A 17365-nucleotide genomic window follows, 5' to 3' on the forward strand; every position below is an offset into this window, starting at 1 on the left:
GCGTATGTACGTGCATTTGTAAATGTACATGTACGACCCTAAAATCGATGCCTAGTCAATAGTAAGCAATGAGCTTTTATATGAATGCACACCCTAGTAAAACCTCATAATACATACGGTTGTACAAGTAATTTGTAAACGTACGTGTGAAGTGGAAACTTCGTATCGAGTACAGTCGTGTTTGACTTCATTGTGTAATTATCAGTAAAGAGATGTTTGTAACAATTTGTTATTTCTTAAAATATCGGGTAAATATGACACTTTAGAATAATACCATTCTTTATCCATACATACAGTTGCACATGTCATTCATTTTGTAAACGTCCATTATTTTGTCCATGGAAACTTTGCATCGAGTACTGTCGTCTTTGACTTCATCGCGTCCATATAGTTTTCATAGGCAAATGTTTATATGATATACAGAAACTTTAATCCCGACCATACTCCAGTTTTTCCTGTACTTTCGTTTGTATTTCAAAACATCAAGATCCGTAATTCATTTACCGTCAAGCCGTGTCCGTGATTATAACAATGATATTTCCGGTTTATCATAGCCGATCGTTTGTGCGTTTTGCGTTAATCGTTAATCGTTAGCCCGGTATTGCGTTAATCGTTTATCGTTAATCGTTAATCGTTAGCGTTAGCAATCGTTAGCGTTAGCTAACGGACGATTTTCTTGCGTTGCGTTTGCGTTAGGCTGGGAACGTTAAACGGTTCAGGTACTGTAACAAGTGTGAAAAATGAAGTGTACACAAATCATACAACTGCCACTTGTTATTTTTGCCATGTGGAGGAACATGGTTTGATTTTCATTTAGAAAAGTTGGTTTCTCTGCATATAAGACTGGCTAAAAAAAGAAAAAAAAAAAAAAAAAAAGAACACAAGGTGGTTTTGATTTTTCCTTGAGAAACTTTATTTCCTCTAAGATACAATGCCTATGGGACGTGGCAAGATTAATGCAGAGTTTCTTCCTGGTGTCATGATATCACAAGATTAAGATGTGGACATAGATTTGCTTTAATTGTATATTGAAATTGTGTAGCACACATGCAGAAAGTCTTTCTATCACTGAACCGAAGGGTATGAAAACATTGGTGGGAAATGCCGTAAAATCACTCAATCTTGCAGGCCTATAATTGGAAACAAATCGCGGACCAGTATAGTGCTTTTGTAGTCATTTTCCTCACTTCATTTGAAAACACAAGCTCAATTTAGGCCTGAATCACCGTTAGAGTGACGTTTGGATTTCTCATTTACTGCCAATACTGTACTGCGGTTTTATTTGGGGAGGCAAGATTTACGTAAGTTCTGTACAAATGCTCTGTCATGGCTGCTGTGTATATTAAAGGTTGGGTGATCTATGTACCCATTAGGACAAAAAACATTCCCTAGGTTTTTGTACGTTATACGAATGGTTTTACGGTGTTTTCCGTATCTGTATGTAGGATGGAAATGCTTCATCATTCTTTAAAACTCCTAAAGATGTTGAACCCCGATTCTCTGGGTCACCTTGGCAACCAGGCACAAAAGGAATCTTGTTTGTCTTTTGTGTTCGGGGAATGATGCACTTTTTCATTGAAAGCTAACAGAAATATCTCATATTGTGAGATTCTAGAAATCAGTGTATCTGTTTAAAGGAAGGTGTCTAAAAAAGGAGAAAGTAAATAATCAACTTTAATCTGTACAAAAAGTTTCTTTCTTGGGGGCTCTCACTCTGTTACATTCACTTACGTTTTGTATCTCCATTCGATTTGGCTCTTAATTCGGGGAATTTTTTACCCCCCAATTCATTTATGCTTTGTGTTCAATTGTGTTTTATTTTTACTTACTTGTTAGCTTAGTTAGTGAGATAACTATGGGAATCGTCCCTCTAGTCATGTACATAGTTTAGTATGTTTTAATTTTATGTTTGTAATTGGAGAGTTGTCTAGCTTGTAAATCTGTCTTTGTAAGTGTCTGTTAGAGGTCGCTCTGTAAATCATTGTACTTACCCAGATACTAGCTACGACTCGACTTAAGATCGCTTAAGTCTCTGAGGATTACCTCCCATCTCTCCTTAGCTACAGCTTAGGATCGCCTAAGCTTGGGGATCGCCCCAGCTCTTAGTGTAGGTCCGCCCAAGCGTGGGGATCGCCCCAGCTTCTAGACTTAACTTAGGATCGCCTAAGTTCATCCATCATATTTTTATATGTGTACTTTGTTTTAGTATTTTTGTTTATGTATATAACGGTTTTGTTGTAACAGAGCAACCCCAAGAATGCCAAACCTTTAATTTTAATTAGTACTTATGCCTGAACAAGTTACTTTACTGGGTTTAATAAATAATTTTTCTTTATTATATACTCTTGTTGTGTGTTGTGTTTAAAATGTTTTTTTTGGGTTTCCTAAATAATTGTTTACACACAACACAACCTTCACTGCTGCGCATGACTGTTTTATTAATAGCACCCTAGTCAGTGACCATCTTGACCAATGGTCATTGAGTAGAGATAAGGGTTAGCTGCATCAGTCAGTTTTGGAGGGAGCTTCACCAGCAGCTGAAATTTTGTTCATCCCACCATCCGCCCCTTCTCCCCCTTAACTTGTTCAGGTATTCATTTTTGTTTTTAGCCCACCATCATCAGATGGTGGGCTATTCAAATCGCCTTTCGTCCCGTTGGTCCGTCGGTCCGTTCCGTCCGTCCTTCCGTCCGTCCGTCCTTCCGTCCGTCCGTCCTTCCGTCCGTCCGTCCGTCCGTCCGTTAACAATTCTTGTTACCGCTATTTCTCAGAAAGTACAGAAGGGATCTTTCTCAAATTTCACATGTAGGTTCCCCTAGGGCCCTAGTTGTGCATATTGCATTTTGGGACCAATCGGACAACAAGATGGCCGACTGGCGGCCATCTTGGATTTTGATAGTTAAAGTTTGTTACCGCTATTTCTCAGAAAGTTTTGAAGGGATCTTTCTCAAATTTCACATGTAGGTTCCCCTAGGGCCCTAGTTGTTGCATATTGCATTTTGGGACCAATCGGTCAACAAGATGGGCCGACTGGCGGCCATCTTGGATTTTGATAGTTAAAGTTTGTTACCGCTACTTCTCAGAAAGTTTTGAAGGGATCTTTCTCAAATTTCACATGTAGGTTCCCCTAGGGCCCTAGTTGTGCATATTGCATTTTTGGGACCAATCAGTCAACAAGATGGCCGACTGGCGGCCATCTTGGATTTTGATAGTTTAAAGTTTGTTACCGCTATTTCTCAGAAAGTTTTGAAGGGATCTTTCTCAAATTTCACATGTAGGTTCCCCTAGGGCCCTAGTTGTGCATATTGCATTTTGGGACCAATCGGTCAACAAGATGGCCGACTGGCGGCCATCTTGGATTTTGATAGTTAAAGTTTGTTACCACGCCGCTATTTCTCAGAAAGTTTTGAAGGGATCTTTCTCAAATTTCACATGTAGGTTCCCCTAGGGCCCTAGTTGTGCATATTGCATTTTGGGACCAATCGGTCAACAAGATGGCCGACTGGCGGCCATCTTGGATTTTGATAGTTAAAGTTTGTTACCGCTATTTCTCAGAAAGTTTTGAAGGGATCTTTCTCAAATTTCATATGTTGGTTCTCCTAGGGCCCTAGTTGTGCATATTGCATTTTGGGACCAATCGGTCAACAAGATGGCCGACTGGCGGCCATCTTGGATTTTGATAGTTAAAGTTTGTTACCGCTATTTCTCAGAAAGTTTTGAAGGGATCTTTCTCAAATTTCATATGTTGGTTCTCCTAGGGCCCTAGTTGTGCATATTGCATTTTGGGACCAATCGGTCAACAAGATGGCCGACTGGCGGCCATCTTGGATTTTGATAGTTAAAGTTTGTTACCGCTATTTCTCAGAAAGTTTTGAAGGGATCTTTCTCAAATTTCATATGTTGGTTCTCCTAGGGCCCTAGTTGTGCATATTGCATTTTGGGACCAATCGGTCAACAAGATGGCCGACTGGCGGCCATCTTGGATTTTGATAGTTAAAGTTTGTTACCTCTATTTCCCAGAAAGTACTGAAGGGATCTTTCTCAAATTTCATATATAGGTTCCCCTAGGGCCCTAGTTGTGCATATTGCATTTTGGGACCAATCAGTCAACAAGATGGCCGACCGACTGACGGCCATCTTGGATTTTGATAGTTAAAGTTTGTTACCGCTATTTCTCAGAAAGTTTTGAAGGGATCTCTCTCAAATTTCATATGCATGTTCCCCTTGAACCCTAGTTGTGCATATTGCATTTTGGGAGTGATCGGTCAACAAGATAGCCGACTGGCGGCCATCTTGGATTTTGATAGTTTAAAGTTTGTTAACACTATTTCCCAGAAAGTACTGAAGGAATCTTTTCTCAAATTTCATATGTAGGTTCCCCTACGACCCTAGTTGTGCATATTGCATTTTGGGACAGATCGGTCAGCAAGATGATCGACAGGTAGCCATCTTGAATTTTGATAATTGAAGTTTGTTACTGCTACATATCTCAGAAAGTACTGAAAGGATCTTTCTCAAGGTTCATATATAGTATGTAGTAAAAGTTTGAAAAGCAGGGGAAAAGATCCCTCTTTCTGTTGTCAGACATAGATCATTCTTTGGTGGGCGCCAAGATCCCTCTGGGATCTCTTGTTTCCTTTTCATTGTGTTTATGTGAGTATATTTGTTTTTAAGTCCATTTTTTGATAATTCATGTCATCCAGTTAGCTTCTTAAAATTCTTTAATTGTTATGTTGTAGTTCTCATTTTATTTTTGTTTTGCTCATATTTGTTGTATTGTTTCTTTTTAATATTACTTATATATTATGTGATAGTTGATCTCAAAAGTTTAACTTGTTCAACTGGCAGCCTTATTTTAAGTAAAGCCTGAAAGTGAGACAACACTTGGCTAGCTGGTCTGAGCAATGGATAAACCTACCTCCCTGTTTCAGGTTGGGGCAGCCGGCTCGCAGCAAACTTTGTACATTTTCACCTTAATTAATTAATTAATTTCTCTCGCTTTCATTTTCCCGTATTTTGGGTTGTTCTGGATAGGTAGGCTCTTAATTCGGTTCTTAATTCGGGGAATTTTTTACCCCCAATTCATTTATGCTTTATGTTCAATTGTGTTTTATTTTTACTTACTTGTTAGCTTAGTTAGTGAGATAACTATGGGAATCGTCCCTCTAGTCATGTACATAGTTTAGTATGTTTTAATTTTATGTTTGTAATTGGAGAGTTGTCTAGCTTGTAAATCTGTCTTTGTAAGTGCCTGTTAGAGGTCGCTCTGTAAATCATTGTACTTACCCAGATACTAGCATGCTTTGTGTTCAATTGTGTTTTATTTTTACTTACTTGTTAGCTTAGTTAGTGAGATAACTATGGGAATCGTCCCTCTAGTCATGTACATAGTTTAGTATGTTTTAATTTTATGTTTGTAATTGGAGAGTTGTCTAGCTTGTAAATCTGTCTTTGTAAGTGCCTGTTAGAGGTCGCTCTGTAAATCATTGTACTTACCCAGATACTAGCTACGACTCGACTTAAGATCGCTTAAGTCTCTGAGGATTACCTCCCATCTCTCCTTAGCTACAGCTTAGGATCGCCTAAGCTTGGGGATCGCCCCAGCTCTTGGTGTAGGTCCGCCCAAGCGTGGGGATCGCCCCAGCTTCTAGACTTAACTTAGGATCGCCTAAGTTCATCCATCATATTTTTATATGTGTACTTGTTTTAGTATTTTTGTTTATGTATATAACGGTTAGTTGTAACAGAGCAACCCCAAGAATGCCAAACCTTTAATTTTAATTAGTACTTATGCCTGAACAAGTTACTTTACTGGGTTTAATAAATAATTTTTCTTTAAATATTCTTGTTGTGTTGTGTTTAAACAAAAAAGTTCTTTATTTGAATTGTTTATGATAAAAGTCTCATGGGTTGGTTCCCTGACTTGTACATGTATTTATTGGTCAGCCAAAAAGCTGTTTATGTTTTGTTATGGAATATAGAAAAACAAAGCAGACTTTGTAGTAATATGTTTTGCTTTATTGGGACAAAATATGATAAACAGTCTGAAAAAGATTACAAAAAAAATTAGATAAGAAAAATGGTGTGCTTGCACAATATATACAAAATTACACAATATTATACAAGAAAGGTAAGTCTGTTATGATGTTACTAATATTCTTTCAAAGTGTTACATCCTACTTGAGGACGTTTCTAAGTAAGTTTGGAGTATAATGCATTTGAGGGAAAAGTGGTGGCTGTTAAGCTTGGTCAGAGTCTAAGCTCTTAACCAATATGTGACCAAACTTCTTACTATCAATAACAGTTTTGCTTTTACCAGAAATTTTCAAAAGATTTTAGAAATGGCTAACTTGATTCAGAAGGTCAGAAATAATTTCAAAAAGACATATGATCCATATAGAAGAATGATTGAGGATGCTGTGAATTGTGTAAAATGATAAATAGTAAATAAAACATGATACACAACTGGCAGATCAAATACTTGTTATTCAATGAAATATTTTCAGAATTAAAGAAGACAATTTTGCTGAACAGACTTATATATATATATATATATATATATATATATATACAGTGTTTGATATGTAGATTTTTTGATAGAGTTTGGGTTTCTCTAGATAGAATACTGGAAAATGAGATGGATGATACTGTAATAGGACGAGTCGGAGTTCCGGGATTTTCACTCGACTCCGGACATTAGTATGTCCCGTGACCCCGCATCGTCCATAGTACTTCCGGTAGTTTGCAACCCAGGTTCGTGAGCTCAAACTATAACCGTCATGTTGTTGTAGTAACAAAGGAGTCAGTTCAACAGTTAATCACTTTTATTAAACAGGACAGATGAAAATATTTACAGATGAGGCATTCACTCGCTCACTCACACTACATATGACACAAACATAACAACGACCCCGACTCCTACATCAGCCCTGGGTTAACTAGAGTCTTGGCTAGTACCAGACGTAATGTCCACCCCCCACCCTGGACTTGTCGACTACATGAACTACCTGACGGCCTCGATGATAGAGCAGTCTCCGGAAACAAATCCGTTTGAAATTGAGCCCCAGAGTGCGTGTCGCACCTGTATTTATACCCCCGCCTAGGATTGAAATTGTCGAACGAAAAACACGTGCAGGACTGGTAAGCCAGTCGCTACACTTAACAGGGTCAACTCAACTCACCCGGAATGACCTAACAGTGTGTTATTTACCTGAAACTATGCAAATTAGCCATGTGCTCACTAGTCTGTAGTATTTATCTGAAAATATAGACAACCCCGCGCGACAGGAAACGCTTAAAACAACCTTTCGAAATTAGTAAGTATTAATACTATCGTTTCCCATATATACAAATGTTATACGAATGCTATTAATACACGAGTTAACAAAACTGCACATATTTAAAACCCCTCCTATTACACACCTCCCTTCTTTAAAAAAAACAAGGCACTTTTATAAACAAATCAGTGACTTGTCAAGACAACCAGACCCCATATATACCAATGCTTGAGAACTAGCTTGGACTCTCATCCACACTCCAGACAGTAGACAAATACAATTTTACAAAGTATTACCACTCCGGTAAGTGACAAAATATAATTATATGCAAAAAAATATTAACAACTAGTGATAACCATTATGTTTAAACAAACATTGGGAATTTCCCTTTAAAATGTGTAGATCAGAGTTCATTCACATTAAATCCAGGGTATCCAATTCAGGCTCCTCAAACACCTCGTCCTCGATCGTGGGAACCATGATAGGCACTTCGTCCTTGGGCTGCCCTCTCCCCCGCACCCGTACATAGCCGACTGGCCGCCCCTCCACCTCCGACAGGAGAATGTCCTCATCCCTGCACTGATATGCAGGAGGGGGGATGATGCTAGTTCCCTCCCTGGCCACACGACGCTGCCTCTCCTGGCACGCTCTCTCCCTGGCCTGCTCCCTCCTGGCATTCATCGGGCCGCTTGGCATCATCCTCCCTCCCGTTGGGATGTATCGCCGGTTCTCCCCAGTCACAACCCTGGAGTCGGTGGTCTCCCTCCTGGCCTCCTCCCTCTCCAGTCTGTGTTGCCTCATATAATGGCGGAACAACTGCTGCCGGTGAATGTGGACCTGCCGGCACCGACCACACTGGATCTTATCCAGTTCCGGCTGATGCACGGCATTCCAATGGGTCTTCAGCTTTTTATAAATTTGGTAAATTGTCCCTGCACGGGTACACACACCCACTGGGCAAGGCATACCTCCCGGGACCCACACTGGCCTCAGGTCATCATCTATGCCCCGCACCTCACTCACAGGGACAGTCAACTCTAACACATCAACCATCCTGAAACAAACAAAAATAACATTCCCAAGTTTAAACAAAATACAAAATCATCATTCCTATTAATAATTATTAACCTTAATAGTTATGTACAAAACAAACATCCCTATGGGGAGAAAATTATCTTGGGTTTCACAACCCGCCCCGCCCTGGTCTTAACAGGCGTTTTAGCTACACCATCATACTGAGCTGGTTCCTCTCCTTCGTCATACTGGCCTGGTTCCTCCCCTCCGTCGTACTGGTCTGCTTCTTGCTCAGGAGGGTCCGATGGCCTCGGTTCAGGGACATTTGCCCCTTCTGTCCAATTGTCTGGAATGCCCCCTCCCTCATATGGCTTGGTGTCGTCCACATGGATGTGGTATTTCCTTCCCCCTGGACACTTCTCCACCTCATAGGTCACGCCTGACACCCTTTTTGTAACCCTATAGGGCCCCGACCAACCGAGTCCCAGCTTATTGTTCAGACTTGGAGGATACCACCTCCATACGAAATCACCCTCCCTATAGTGTCGTGCCTTCAAGCCCCGATCATAATAATTCTTTTGTCTTTTCGCAGCCTTCCCAACATTAACCTTTACTTTGTGAAAACTTTCTCTCATTGATTCTTGTAACCATTCCACATATAAGTTTGGACAATATTCCCCAGAATTGTTCCCAGGAGCCCCCACAACTATGTCCAAAGGTAGAGTTATCTCCCTGCCCAACATCAATAAGTTCGGACTGCAGCCGGTGCTGCACTGTGCAGTAGCCCTATATGCCATCATAATGTACGGAAGGTGATCGTCCCAGTCATCTAAATGATCATTTACCACCATTGACAACATGCTTAGTATGGTTCTATTTAATCTTTCCACCAAACCGTCTGACTGGGGATGGTAAGGGTTGGTCCTAGTTTTTTCTACACCTAAATTTTTACAAAGATGGCGGAATAATTCCCCTTCAAACTCTGCGCCCTGGTCGGTATGTATTTGCCTAGGAACGCCGAACCTGCTAATAAATTCAATACACAATTTATCTGCAACAGTAAGTGCTGTATGATTTGGTAATGCATAAGCCTCAACCCACTTGGTGTAATAGTCACTGACTACCATTATACAAATATTTCCATTCTCAGTTTCTTTCAGACCGGTAAGAATATCCAAAGCTATTCTATCCAAGGGCTGTGAGACCTGGTCGATGGTTGACGTCAGAGGTGACCTCCCTTTCCCCGGACCTGGTTTGCGGCGTGCACACTGGACACAAGTTCGACACCACCTGGCAACATCATCACTGTAACCTGGCCAGTAGAAGCGCTTTCTTACTGCGTCTGTAGTTTTATCCCTGCCAAGGTGACCTCCAATTCGGGCACTGTGTAAGTGGTGCAGAATTTCTTCTCTCATCCTCTGAGGGGCTACAATTCGGACACAGTTCTCTTCCCCCTGCAAACAAAGTAGCTCATCTCTGAACACTAACTGCTCCCATAGTTGGCAGTAGACCCTAACTTCATAAGGAAAGCCTCCCATATCCCTTCGCCTGGGTTTATTTGTTAAGTTTTTCTTTAAACTTATTATCTGTCTGACGGCGACATCTTCTTGCTGCCATTGTTTGATTTGTTCCTCCCCCCAGCTTTCTACCCAATTACTCTGTTCTATTTGGAGGAGCCCCCCTTCATTTTCCTCCCGGGGTTCATCAGATGGCGAACCATCTTCATGAGAGTCCCTCCCTGACCTAACATCAGTTATCCCTACTCCCCCCTCCATTTCAGATTGGCGATGATTTTTGGAGCACTGGGGACAGTCTGCCCGCTTACACGGTCTACTCGGTTTCCTAGACATGCTGTCTGCATTTGAGTGCTGATAACCTGGCCTATGTTTTATCTCACAATCAAACATTTCTATGACCGTCAACCATCTGGCCAGCATCCCCTCAGGATCCTTAAAGTTTCTTAGCCAGATTAAGGATGCATGATCAGTTCTTACTACAAACCTTCTACCCAACAGGAAATGCTTGAAATGTTTGAGGAAAGTAACGAGAGCATATAACTCCTTATGAGTTGTACAATAATTTCTCTGGGATTTGTTCAATGTTTTACTTGCATAGGCTATCACAACTTCCTCTCCCCCTTGCTCCTGCGACAGTACAGCTCCCACCCCGGAGTTACTAGCATCAGTATCTAAAATGAAAAGCCCTTGATTGTCAGGATAGGCTAAAACTGGAGCGCTGGTCAAGCGATCCTTAAGTTCCCTGAATGCCTGTGTACACCTCTCCTCCCATTTGAATTTCTTTTTCTTTTGGGTTAGCTCTAGCAAAGGGGAAGCAACTGTCGAAAAGTCAGGTATGAAACGGCGATAGTATCCAGCAAGACCTAAAAAGCTTCTAACCTCTGTGCAGTTCTCTGGCTGGGGCCACTCGACCACTGCTTTAATCTTTTCTGGGTTACAGCTTATGCCTGCTTCTGACACTATGTGCCCGAGATATTCTACTTGAGTTTGGAATAGTGTACATTTCTTAGATTTTAGAGATAAATTAGCTCTCCTCAAGCATTCAAACACCTGTACCAAGTTTGCTAAGGCCATATCAAAAGTTGTTCCAAACACTATCACATCATCCAAGTAACATAAACACTTTGACCATTGTAAACCCCCGAGTACTAGCTGCATCATGCGTGAAAATGTTGCAGGAGCATTACACAACCTGAAGGGCATGACCTTGAACTGATAGAGTCCCTTATGGGTTGCGAAAGCTGTCTTGTCTTTATCTCTTTCACTCATGCTACATTGCCAATACCCGCTGGCTAGGTCCAAAGTACTGAACCACTTAGCTCCATGTAAAGTGTCTAAAGCATCATCTATAAGGGGCAATGGGTAAGCATCTTTTTTCGTGACCGCGTTCAACTTACGATAATCTACACAAAACCTGATCGATCCATCTTTTTTTTTACTAGGACTACTGGAGCTGCCCATGGACTGATACTAGGCTCTACTATACCCTTCTCTATCATACTGTCCAACTCTTTCTCCACTACTGTCTTTTGCGAGGGGGCTAATCTCCTAGGGGGAATCTTTATAGGTCTAGAGTCCCCAGTATCTATGCTATGCTTGGTAATGTCTGTCTGACCTATTGTACCTTCAGGAGCTACAAATATATCCTGGTAGTCAAGCAACAATTCACTCACTTTCCCTTTCTCTTCCTTTGTTAGCTTATCTGATGTTCTGTCTAACACTTGTTGCAAGTGAGGAGGGAGTTCCGAGCTTACCCTCTCCGAACCTCTGTCTACACTAAAAACCTGGTCAACCCCATATACCTCCCCAACATATGTGTTCTGATGCAGAGTTATGGGCCCTGATGTCATATTCAATACTGACAGAGTAACAGGTTCACGATCCCTACAAGGAGCAATTACACTTCTAGCCAACAACAAACTTTTCTTCCCTATAAACTTGACCGGTTCCACAACACCACTTCCCTGTCCAAGATCCCCATCTACATAGCCGGGAAAATACACTTCAGAATGTTTAGGTATCACTACAGTCTCGCTGACCCTAATACGTGCACACTGTGCCTTTTTACGTGCGGTTATCTCCACCCTACAACCTTCTAACTTGAGCGTGTTAGTTCCAAAATGTACCTCCCCATTATGTTCTTTCAGGAAGTCTATCCCTATTATGCCATCGTGTCCATCTATGCTGGCTACCACTGTATCAAATTCATAATACCGACTCGCTATCTTGAATGTCAACAAAGTTCTACCAAACACCTGTAACCTATTTCCCGAAGCTGTTGTCAGCCGTAAGTTACAGCTTCTCAACTCGTGCTCCCCTGCTAGCTTATTAAACATCTCATGGGTGATAATGGTAACCGATGAACCGGAATCTATCAAACACTGAATCTTGGTACCCCCTACCACCGTATCAACATATAAGGTTGGCTGAATAAGGTTTAACATCACTAGTGGCCCTTTCCTCTCCTCCTCATCTAACAACTGGGCTGAATGTCCGGGCCCGACCCCAGCCCCATCTAGTTTCCCTGATTTTTCCCCTCCTCTAGATTTTCTGCTTTATGTTTGCAATCGTAGGACAAATGTCCCATCTTCCCACATGCGTAGCAAACTATCTGAGTTGGATCCCTACGTCCCCTTTTGCTACTCCGAGCAAACCTTTGACTCAGGGTTTTATTCAATGTATCGAACTGCTCTAGTAGTAATGTCTTTAGATCATCAGTAACACTAGCAACCGGGTTACCCCCTCCCTCATTCTCGTTAGATACAGCTTGTACATGGTGGAAATCATTGACTAGATCCTCCCCCTTAGGTTTCCTGGTAGGTACCCCGTGCCTATTTACAAAGGACTCATGCTCTATTGCCCTGCTTACAGCTTCCTCTAGGGTAGTGGGGTGACTAAACTGCACATATCTCTGTATTTCAAAGTTACCCAAACCCTCCACAAACTGTTCTATGGATCTCCTTTCCACCTCCCTTGTTGATAAATCTGGGAATGCTAGGACGGACAAGTTCCTTAAGGATTCCCCATATTCTACTAGAGACTCCCTGCCAACCCTACGTCTGCTCTTAAATTCACTGCCGTGGGCATACTCCCGCCCTGGTGGGGCAAACCTTTGTATAAGGGCCTGTTTAAGCTGGGCATAATCACTAAGCTGGCTAAAGGTTAGCTGTGATAACACATGAACATCATTCCCCCTTAAACACATGGCCAACTGCTGGGCCTGTTCATACCCGTCCCACCTATTCCACTGGGCTACGTGCTCAAAATGTGTAAGGAAATCTCTAAAGTTTACTTTATGACTGTCATAAGGCTGAGGTTCCTTTTCCTTTCTCCGTGGAGTGTTGTCATATACAGAGTTATTTCCCCTTCCCCCTACGCCTACATTACCAAGAGGCATCTCATATACTGACGGATAAATCCCCTCCCTTACTGGCCCACCATACATTGAATATGTCCCCGCTTGCCTGGCTGGTGGCATCTGTGTTCCTTCATTATCATCTGACCTTGTATGACCTTGACCATATGAAGGTGGCTGAGTAAGGGACAGCTGCATAGGGGGTGGCTGACTGAAGTGTGATTGTACAGAGGGTGGCTGTCTAGGGGGTGGCTGCCTAAATAATGATTGATTATGGACCAAGCCTGCATTTGACCTTGACCCCTGAAGATTATGCACCTCCGTGTCCTCAGGTACCCTACACTGCTGATTTAGATGACCTGGTTGATAAGGAGTACTGGTAAACCTTGGTCCCATAGGCCTAATCCCTTCAGACCCACTTAAAACAACCCTATGTCCATTCTGCTGGGTATTACCACCCCTAATAAAGTCAGTATCATCTGCTGGAAATGAATAACTGGGATGGCTATCTGTCATAACATTTTGATGTAACTGGGATTGGCCCCCTTGACTGGCACTAGTGGTACCCCAAGTACTAGCATGTCCACCGACAACAGATGGTGAAACTCCTGCCCCCTTATACCCCTCTAGAACTGGAGCAGCATCAGATACAACAGCATCTTCTTGCTCACTTTTAGACATAGATATTCTCGGTCTTGCTCCCCCGAAAGCTTCCTGTTTAACCAAGGTGTTGTTATACTGTGTCTCTGATATCATAACCCTACGAGTACTAATTTCTGGGGTTTGAAACCTTTCAGTGTATGTATTTCTCGATTCATCAAACCGCACCCCACTATCAACAGGTAGGGATACATTCATACTATCCAACTCTGGTTATAAAGGAAGAAAAGATATAGGACTCCCCCTATTTGAATCATATCTATCTGGATTCCCAGGTACAAAGGGCAATAACTCTACCTCCATTGTCTCTACATCGTCACACACATTGCCTTCATACTCAGGGTCCCCTACATTACTCTGTTCTGGCTGTATACTAACAGGTTCCTCCATACTAGCCTCAGGCTGGCTAACAAGGTTATTATTCCTTCTTCTAAATATTCTCTCCTTTACACTCCCAAGGAATCTATCCATATTGAAAATTTCACACAAAAATAAATGATACACCTAAACTATAACTACGACTTCTATACCACCACAACAACTGACAGTTTTTTTTTAATGGTCAAACAGCACCAGTTTGTAATAGGACGAGTCGGAGTTCCGGGATTGTCACTCGACTCCGGACATTAGTATGTCCCGTGACCCCGCATCGTCCATAGTACTTCCGGTAGTTTGCAACCCAGGTTCGTGAGCTCAAACTATAACCGTCATGTTGTTGTAGTAACAAAGGAGTCAGTTCAACAGTTAATCACATTTATTAAACAGGACAGATGAAAATATTTACAGATGAGGCATTCACTCGCTCACTCACACTACATATGACACAAACATAACAACGACCCCGACTCCTACATCAGCCCTGGGTTAACTAGAGTCTTGGCTAGTACCAGACGTAATGTCCACCCCCCACCCTGGACTTGTCGACTACATGAACTACCTGACGGCCTCGATGATAGAGCAGTCTCCGGAAACAAATCCGTTTGAAATTGAGCCCCAGAGTGCGTGTCGCACCTGTATTTATACCCCCGCCTAGGATTGAAATTGTCGAACGAAAAACACGTGCAGGACTGGTAAGCCAGTCGCTACACTTAACAGGGTCAACTCAACTCACCCGGAATGACCTAACAGTGTGTTATTTACCTGAAACTATGCAAATTAGCCATGTGCTCACTAGTCTGTAGTATTTATCTGAAAATATAGACAACCCCGCGCGACAGGAAACGCTTAAAACAACCTTTCGAAATTAGTAAGTATTAATACTATCGTTTCCCATATATACAAATGTTATACGAATGCTATTAATACACGAGTTAACAAAACTGCACATATTTAAAACCCCTCCTATTACACACCTCCCTTCTTTAAAAAAGAACCAAGGCACTTTTATAAACAAATCAGTGACTTGTCAAGACAACCAGACCCCATATATACCAATGCTTGAGAACTAGCTTGGACTCTCTCCCACACTCCAGACAGTAGACAAATACAATTTTACAAAGTATTACCACTCCGGTAAGTGACAAAATATAATTATATGCAAAAAAATATTAACAACTAGTGATAACCATTACGTTTAAACAAACATTGGGAATTTCCCTTTAAAATGTGTAGATCAGAGTTCATTCACATTAAATCCAGGGTATCCAATTCAGGCTCCTCAAACACCTCGTCCTCGATCGTGGGAACCATGATAGGCACTTCGTCCTTGGGCTGCCCTCTCCCCCGCACCCGTACATAGCCGACTGGCCCCCCCCTCCACCTCCGACAGGAGAATGTCCTCATCCCTGCACTGATATGCAGGAGGGGGGGATGATGCTAGTTCCCTCCCTGGCCACACGACGCTGCCTCTCCTGGCACGCTCTCTCCCTGGCCTGCTCCCTCCTGGCATTCATCGGGCCGCTTGGCATCATCCTCCCTCCCGTTGGGATGTATCGCCGGTTCTCCCCAGTCACAACCCTGGAGTCGGTGGTCTCCCTCCTGGCCTCCTCCCTCTCCAGTCTGTGTTGCCTCATATAATGGCAGAACAACTGCTGCCGGTGAATGTGGACCTGCCGGCACCGACCACACTGGATCTTATCCAGTTCCGGCTGATGCACGGCATTCCAATGGGTCTTCAGCTTTTTATAGGTTTGGTAAATTGTCCCTGCACGGGTACACACACCCACTGGGCAAGGCATACCTCCCGGGACCCACACTGGCCTCAGGTCATCATCTATGCCCCGCACCTCACTCACAGGGACAGTCAACTCTAACACATCAACCATCCTGAAATAAACAAAAATAACATTCCCAAGTTTAAACAAAATACAAAATCATCATTCCTATTAATAATTATTAACCTTAATAGTTATGTACAAAACAAACATCCCTATGGGGAGAAAATTATCTTGGGTTTCACAACCCGCCCCGCCCTGGTCTTAACAGGCGTTTTAGCTACACCATCATACTGAGCTGGTTCCTCTCCTTCGTCATACTGGCCTGGTTCCTCCCCTCCGTCGTACTGGTCTGCTTCTTGCTCAGGAGGGTCCGATGGCCTCGGTTCAGGGACATTTGCCCCTTCTGTCCAATTGTCTGGAATGCCCCCTCCCTCATATGGCTTGGTGTCGTCCACATGGATGTGGTATTTCCTTCCCCCTGGACACTTCTCCACCTCATAGGTCACGCCTGACACCCTTTTTGTAACCCTATAGGGCCCCGACCAACCGAGTCCCAGCTTATTGTTCAGACTTGGAGGATACCACCTCCATACGAAATCACCCTCCCTATAGTGTCGTGCCTTCAAGCCCCGATCATAATAATTCTTTTGTCTTTCCGCGGCCTTCCCAACATTAACCTTTACTTTGTGAAAACTTTCTCTCATTGATTCTTGTAACCATTCCACATATAAGTTTGGACAATATTCCCCAGAATTGTTCCCAGGAGCCCCCACAACTATGTCCAAAGGTAGAGTTATCTCCCTGCCCAACATCAATAAGTTCGGACTGCAGCCGGTGCTGCACTGTGCAGTAGCCCTATATGCCATCATAATGTACGGAAGGTGATCGTCCCAGTCATCTAAATGATCATTTACCACCATTGACAACATGCTTAGTATGGTTCTATTTAATCTTTCCACCAAACCGTCTGACTGGGGATGGTAAGGGTTGGTCCTAGTTTTTTCTACACCTAAATTTTTACAAAGATGGCGGAATAATTCCCCTTCAAACTCTGCGCCCTGGTCGGTATGTATTTGCCTAGGAACGCCGAACCTGCTAATAAATTCAATACACAATTTATCTGCAACAGGAAGTGCTGTATGATTTGGTAATGCATAAGCCTCAACCCACTTGGTGTAATAGTCACTGACTACCATTATACAAATATTTCCATTCTCAGTTTCTTTCAGACCGGTAAGAATATCCAAAGCTATTCTATCCAAGGGCTGTGAGACCTGGTCGATGGTTGACGTCAAAGGTGACCTCCCTTTCCCCGGACCTGGTTTGCGGCGTGCACACTGGACACAAGTTCGACACCACCTGGCAACATCATCACTGTAACCTGGC

At 42.6% G+C, this 17365-nt stretch overlaps 1 protein-coding gene across 1 annotated transcript; it reads right to left on the minus strand.

The window, feature by feature from the left end:
- Positions 1 to 12323: 12323 nt before the first annotated feature.
- LOC138313519 (uncharacterized) lies at positions 12324 to 15512 on the minus strand. The gene is made up of 3 exons (XM_069253919.1): positions 15451 to 15512; positions 14121 to 14286; positions 12324 to 13877 (listed from the first exon to the last, which is right to left on the minus strand). The coding sequence occupies exons 1-3, from the start codon at positions 15510 to 15512 to the stop codon at positions 12324 to 12326; spliced, it is 1782 nt and encodes a 593-aa protein (XP_069110020.1).
- Between the last annotated feature and the right edge of the window lie 1853 nt (positions 15513 to 17365).

The sequence above is a fragment of the Argopecten irradians genome, unplaced genomic scaffold (genome assembly GCF_041381155.1).
Source record: "Argopecten irradians isolate NY unplaced genomic scaffold, Ai_NY scaffold_0711, whole genome shotgun sequence".
Lineage (NCBI taxonomy): Eukaryota > Metazoa > Mollusca > Bivalvia > Pectinida > Pectinidae > Argopecten > Argopecten irradians.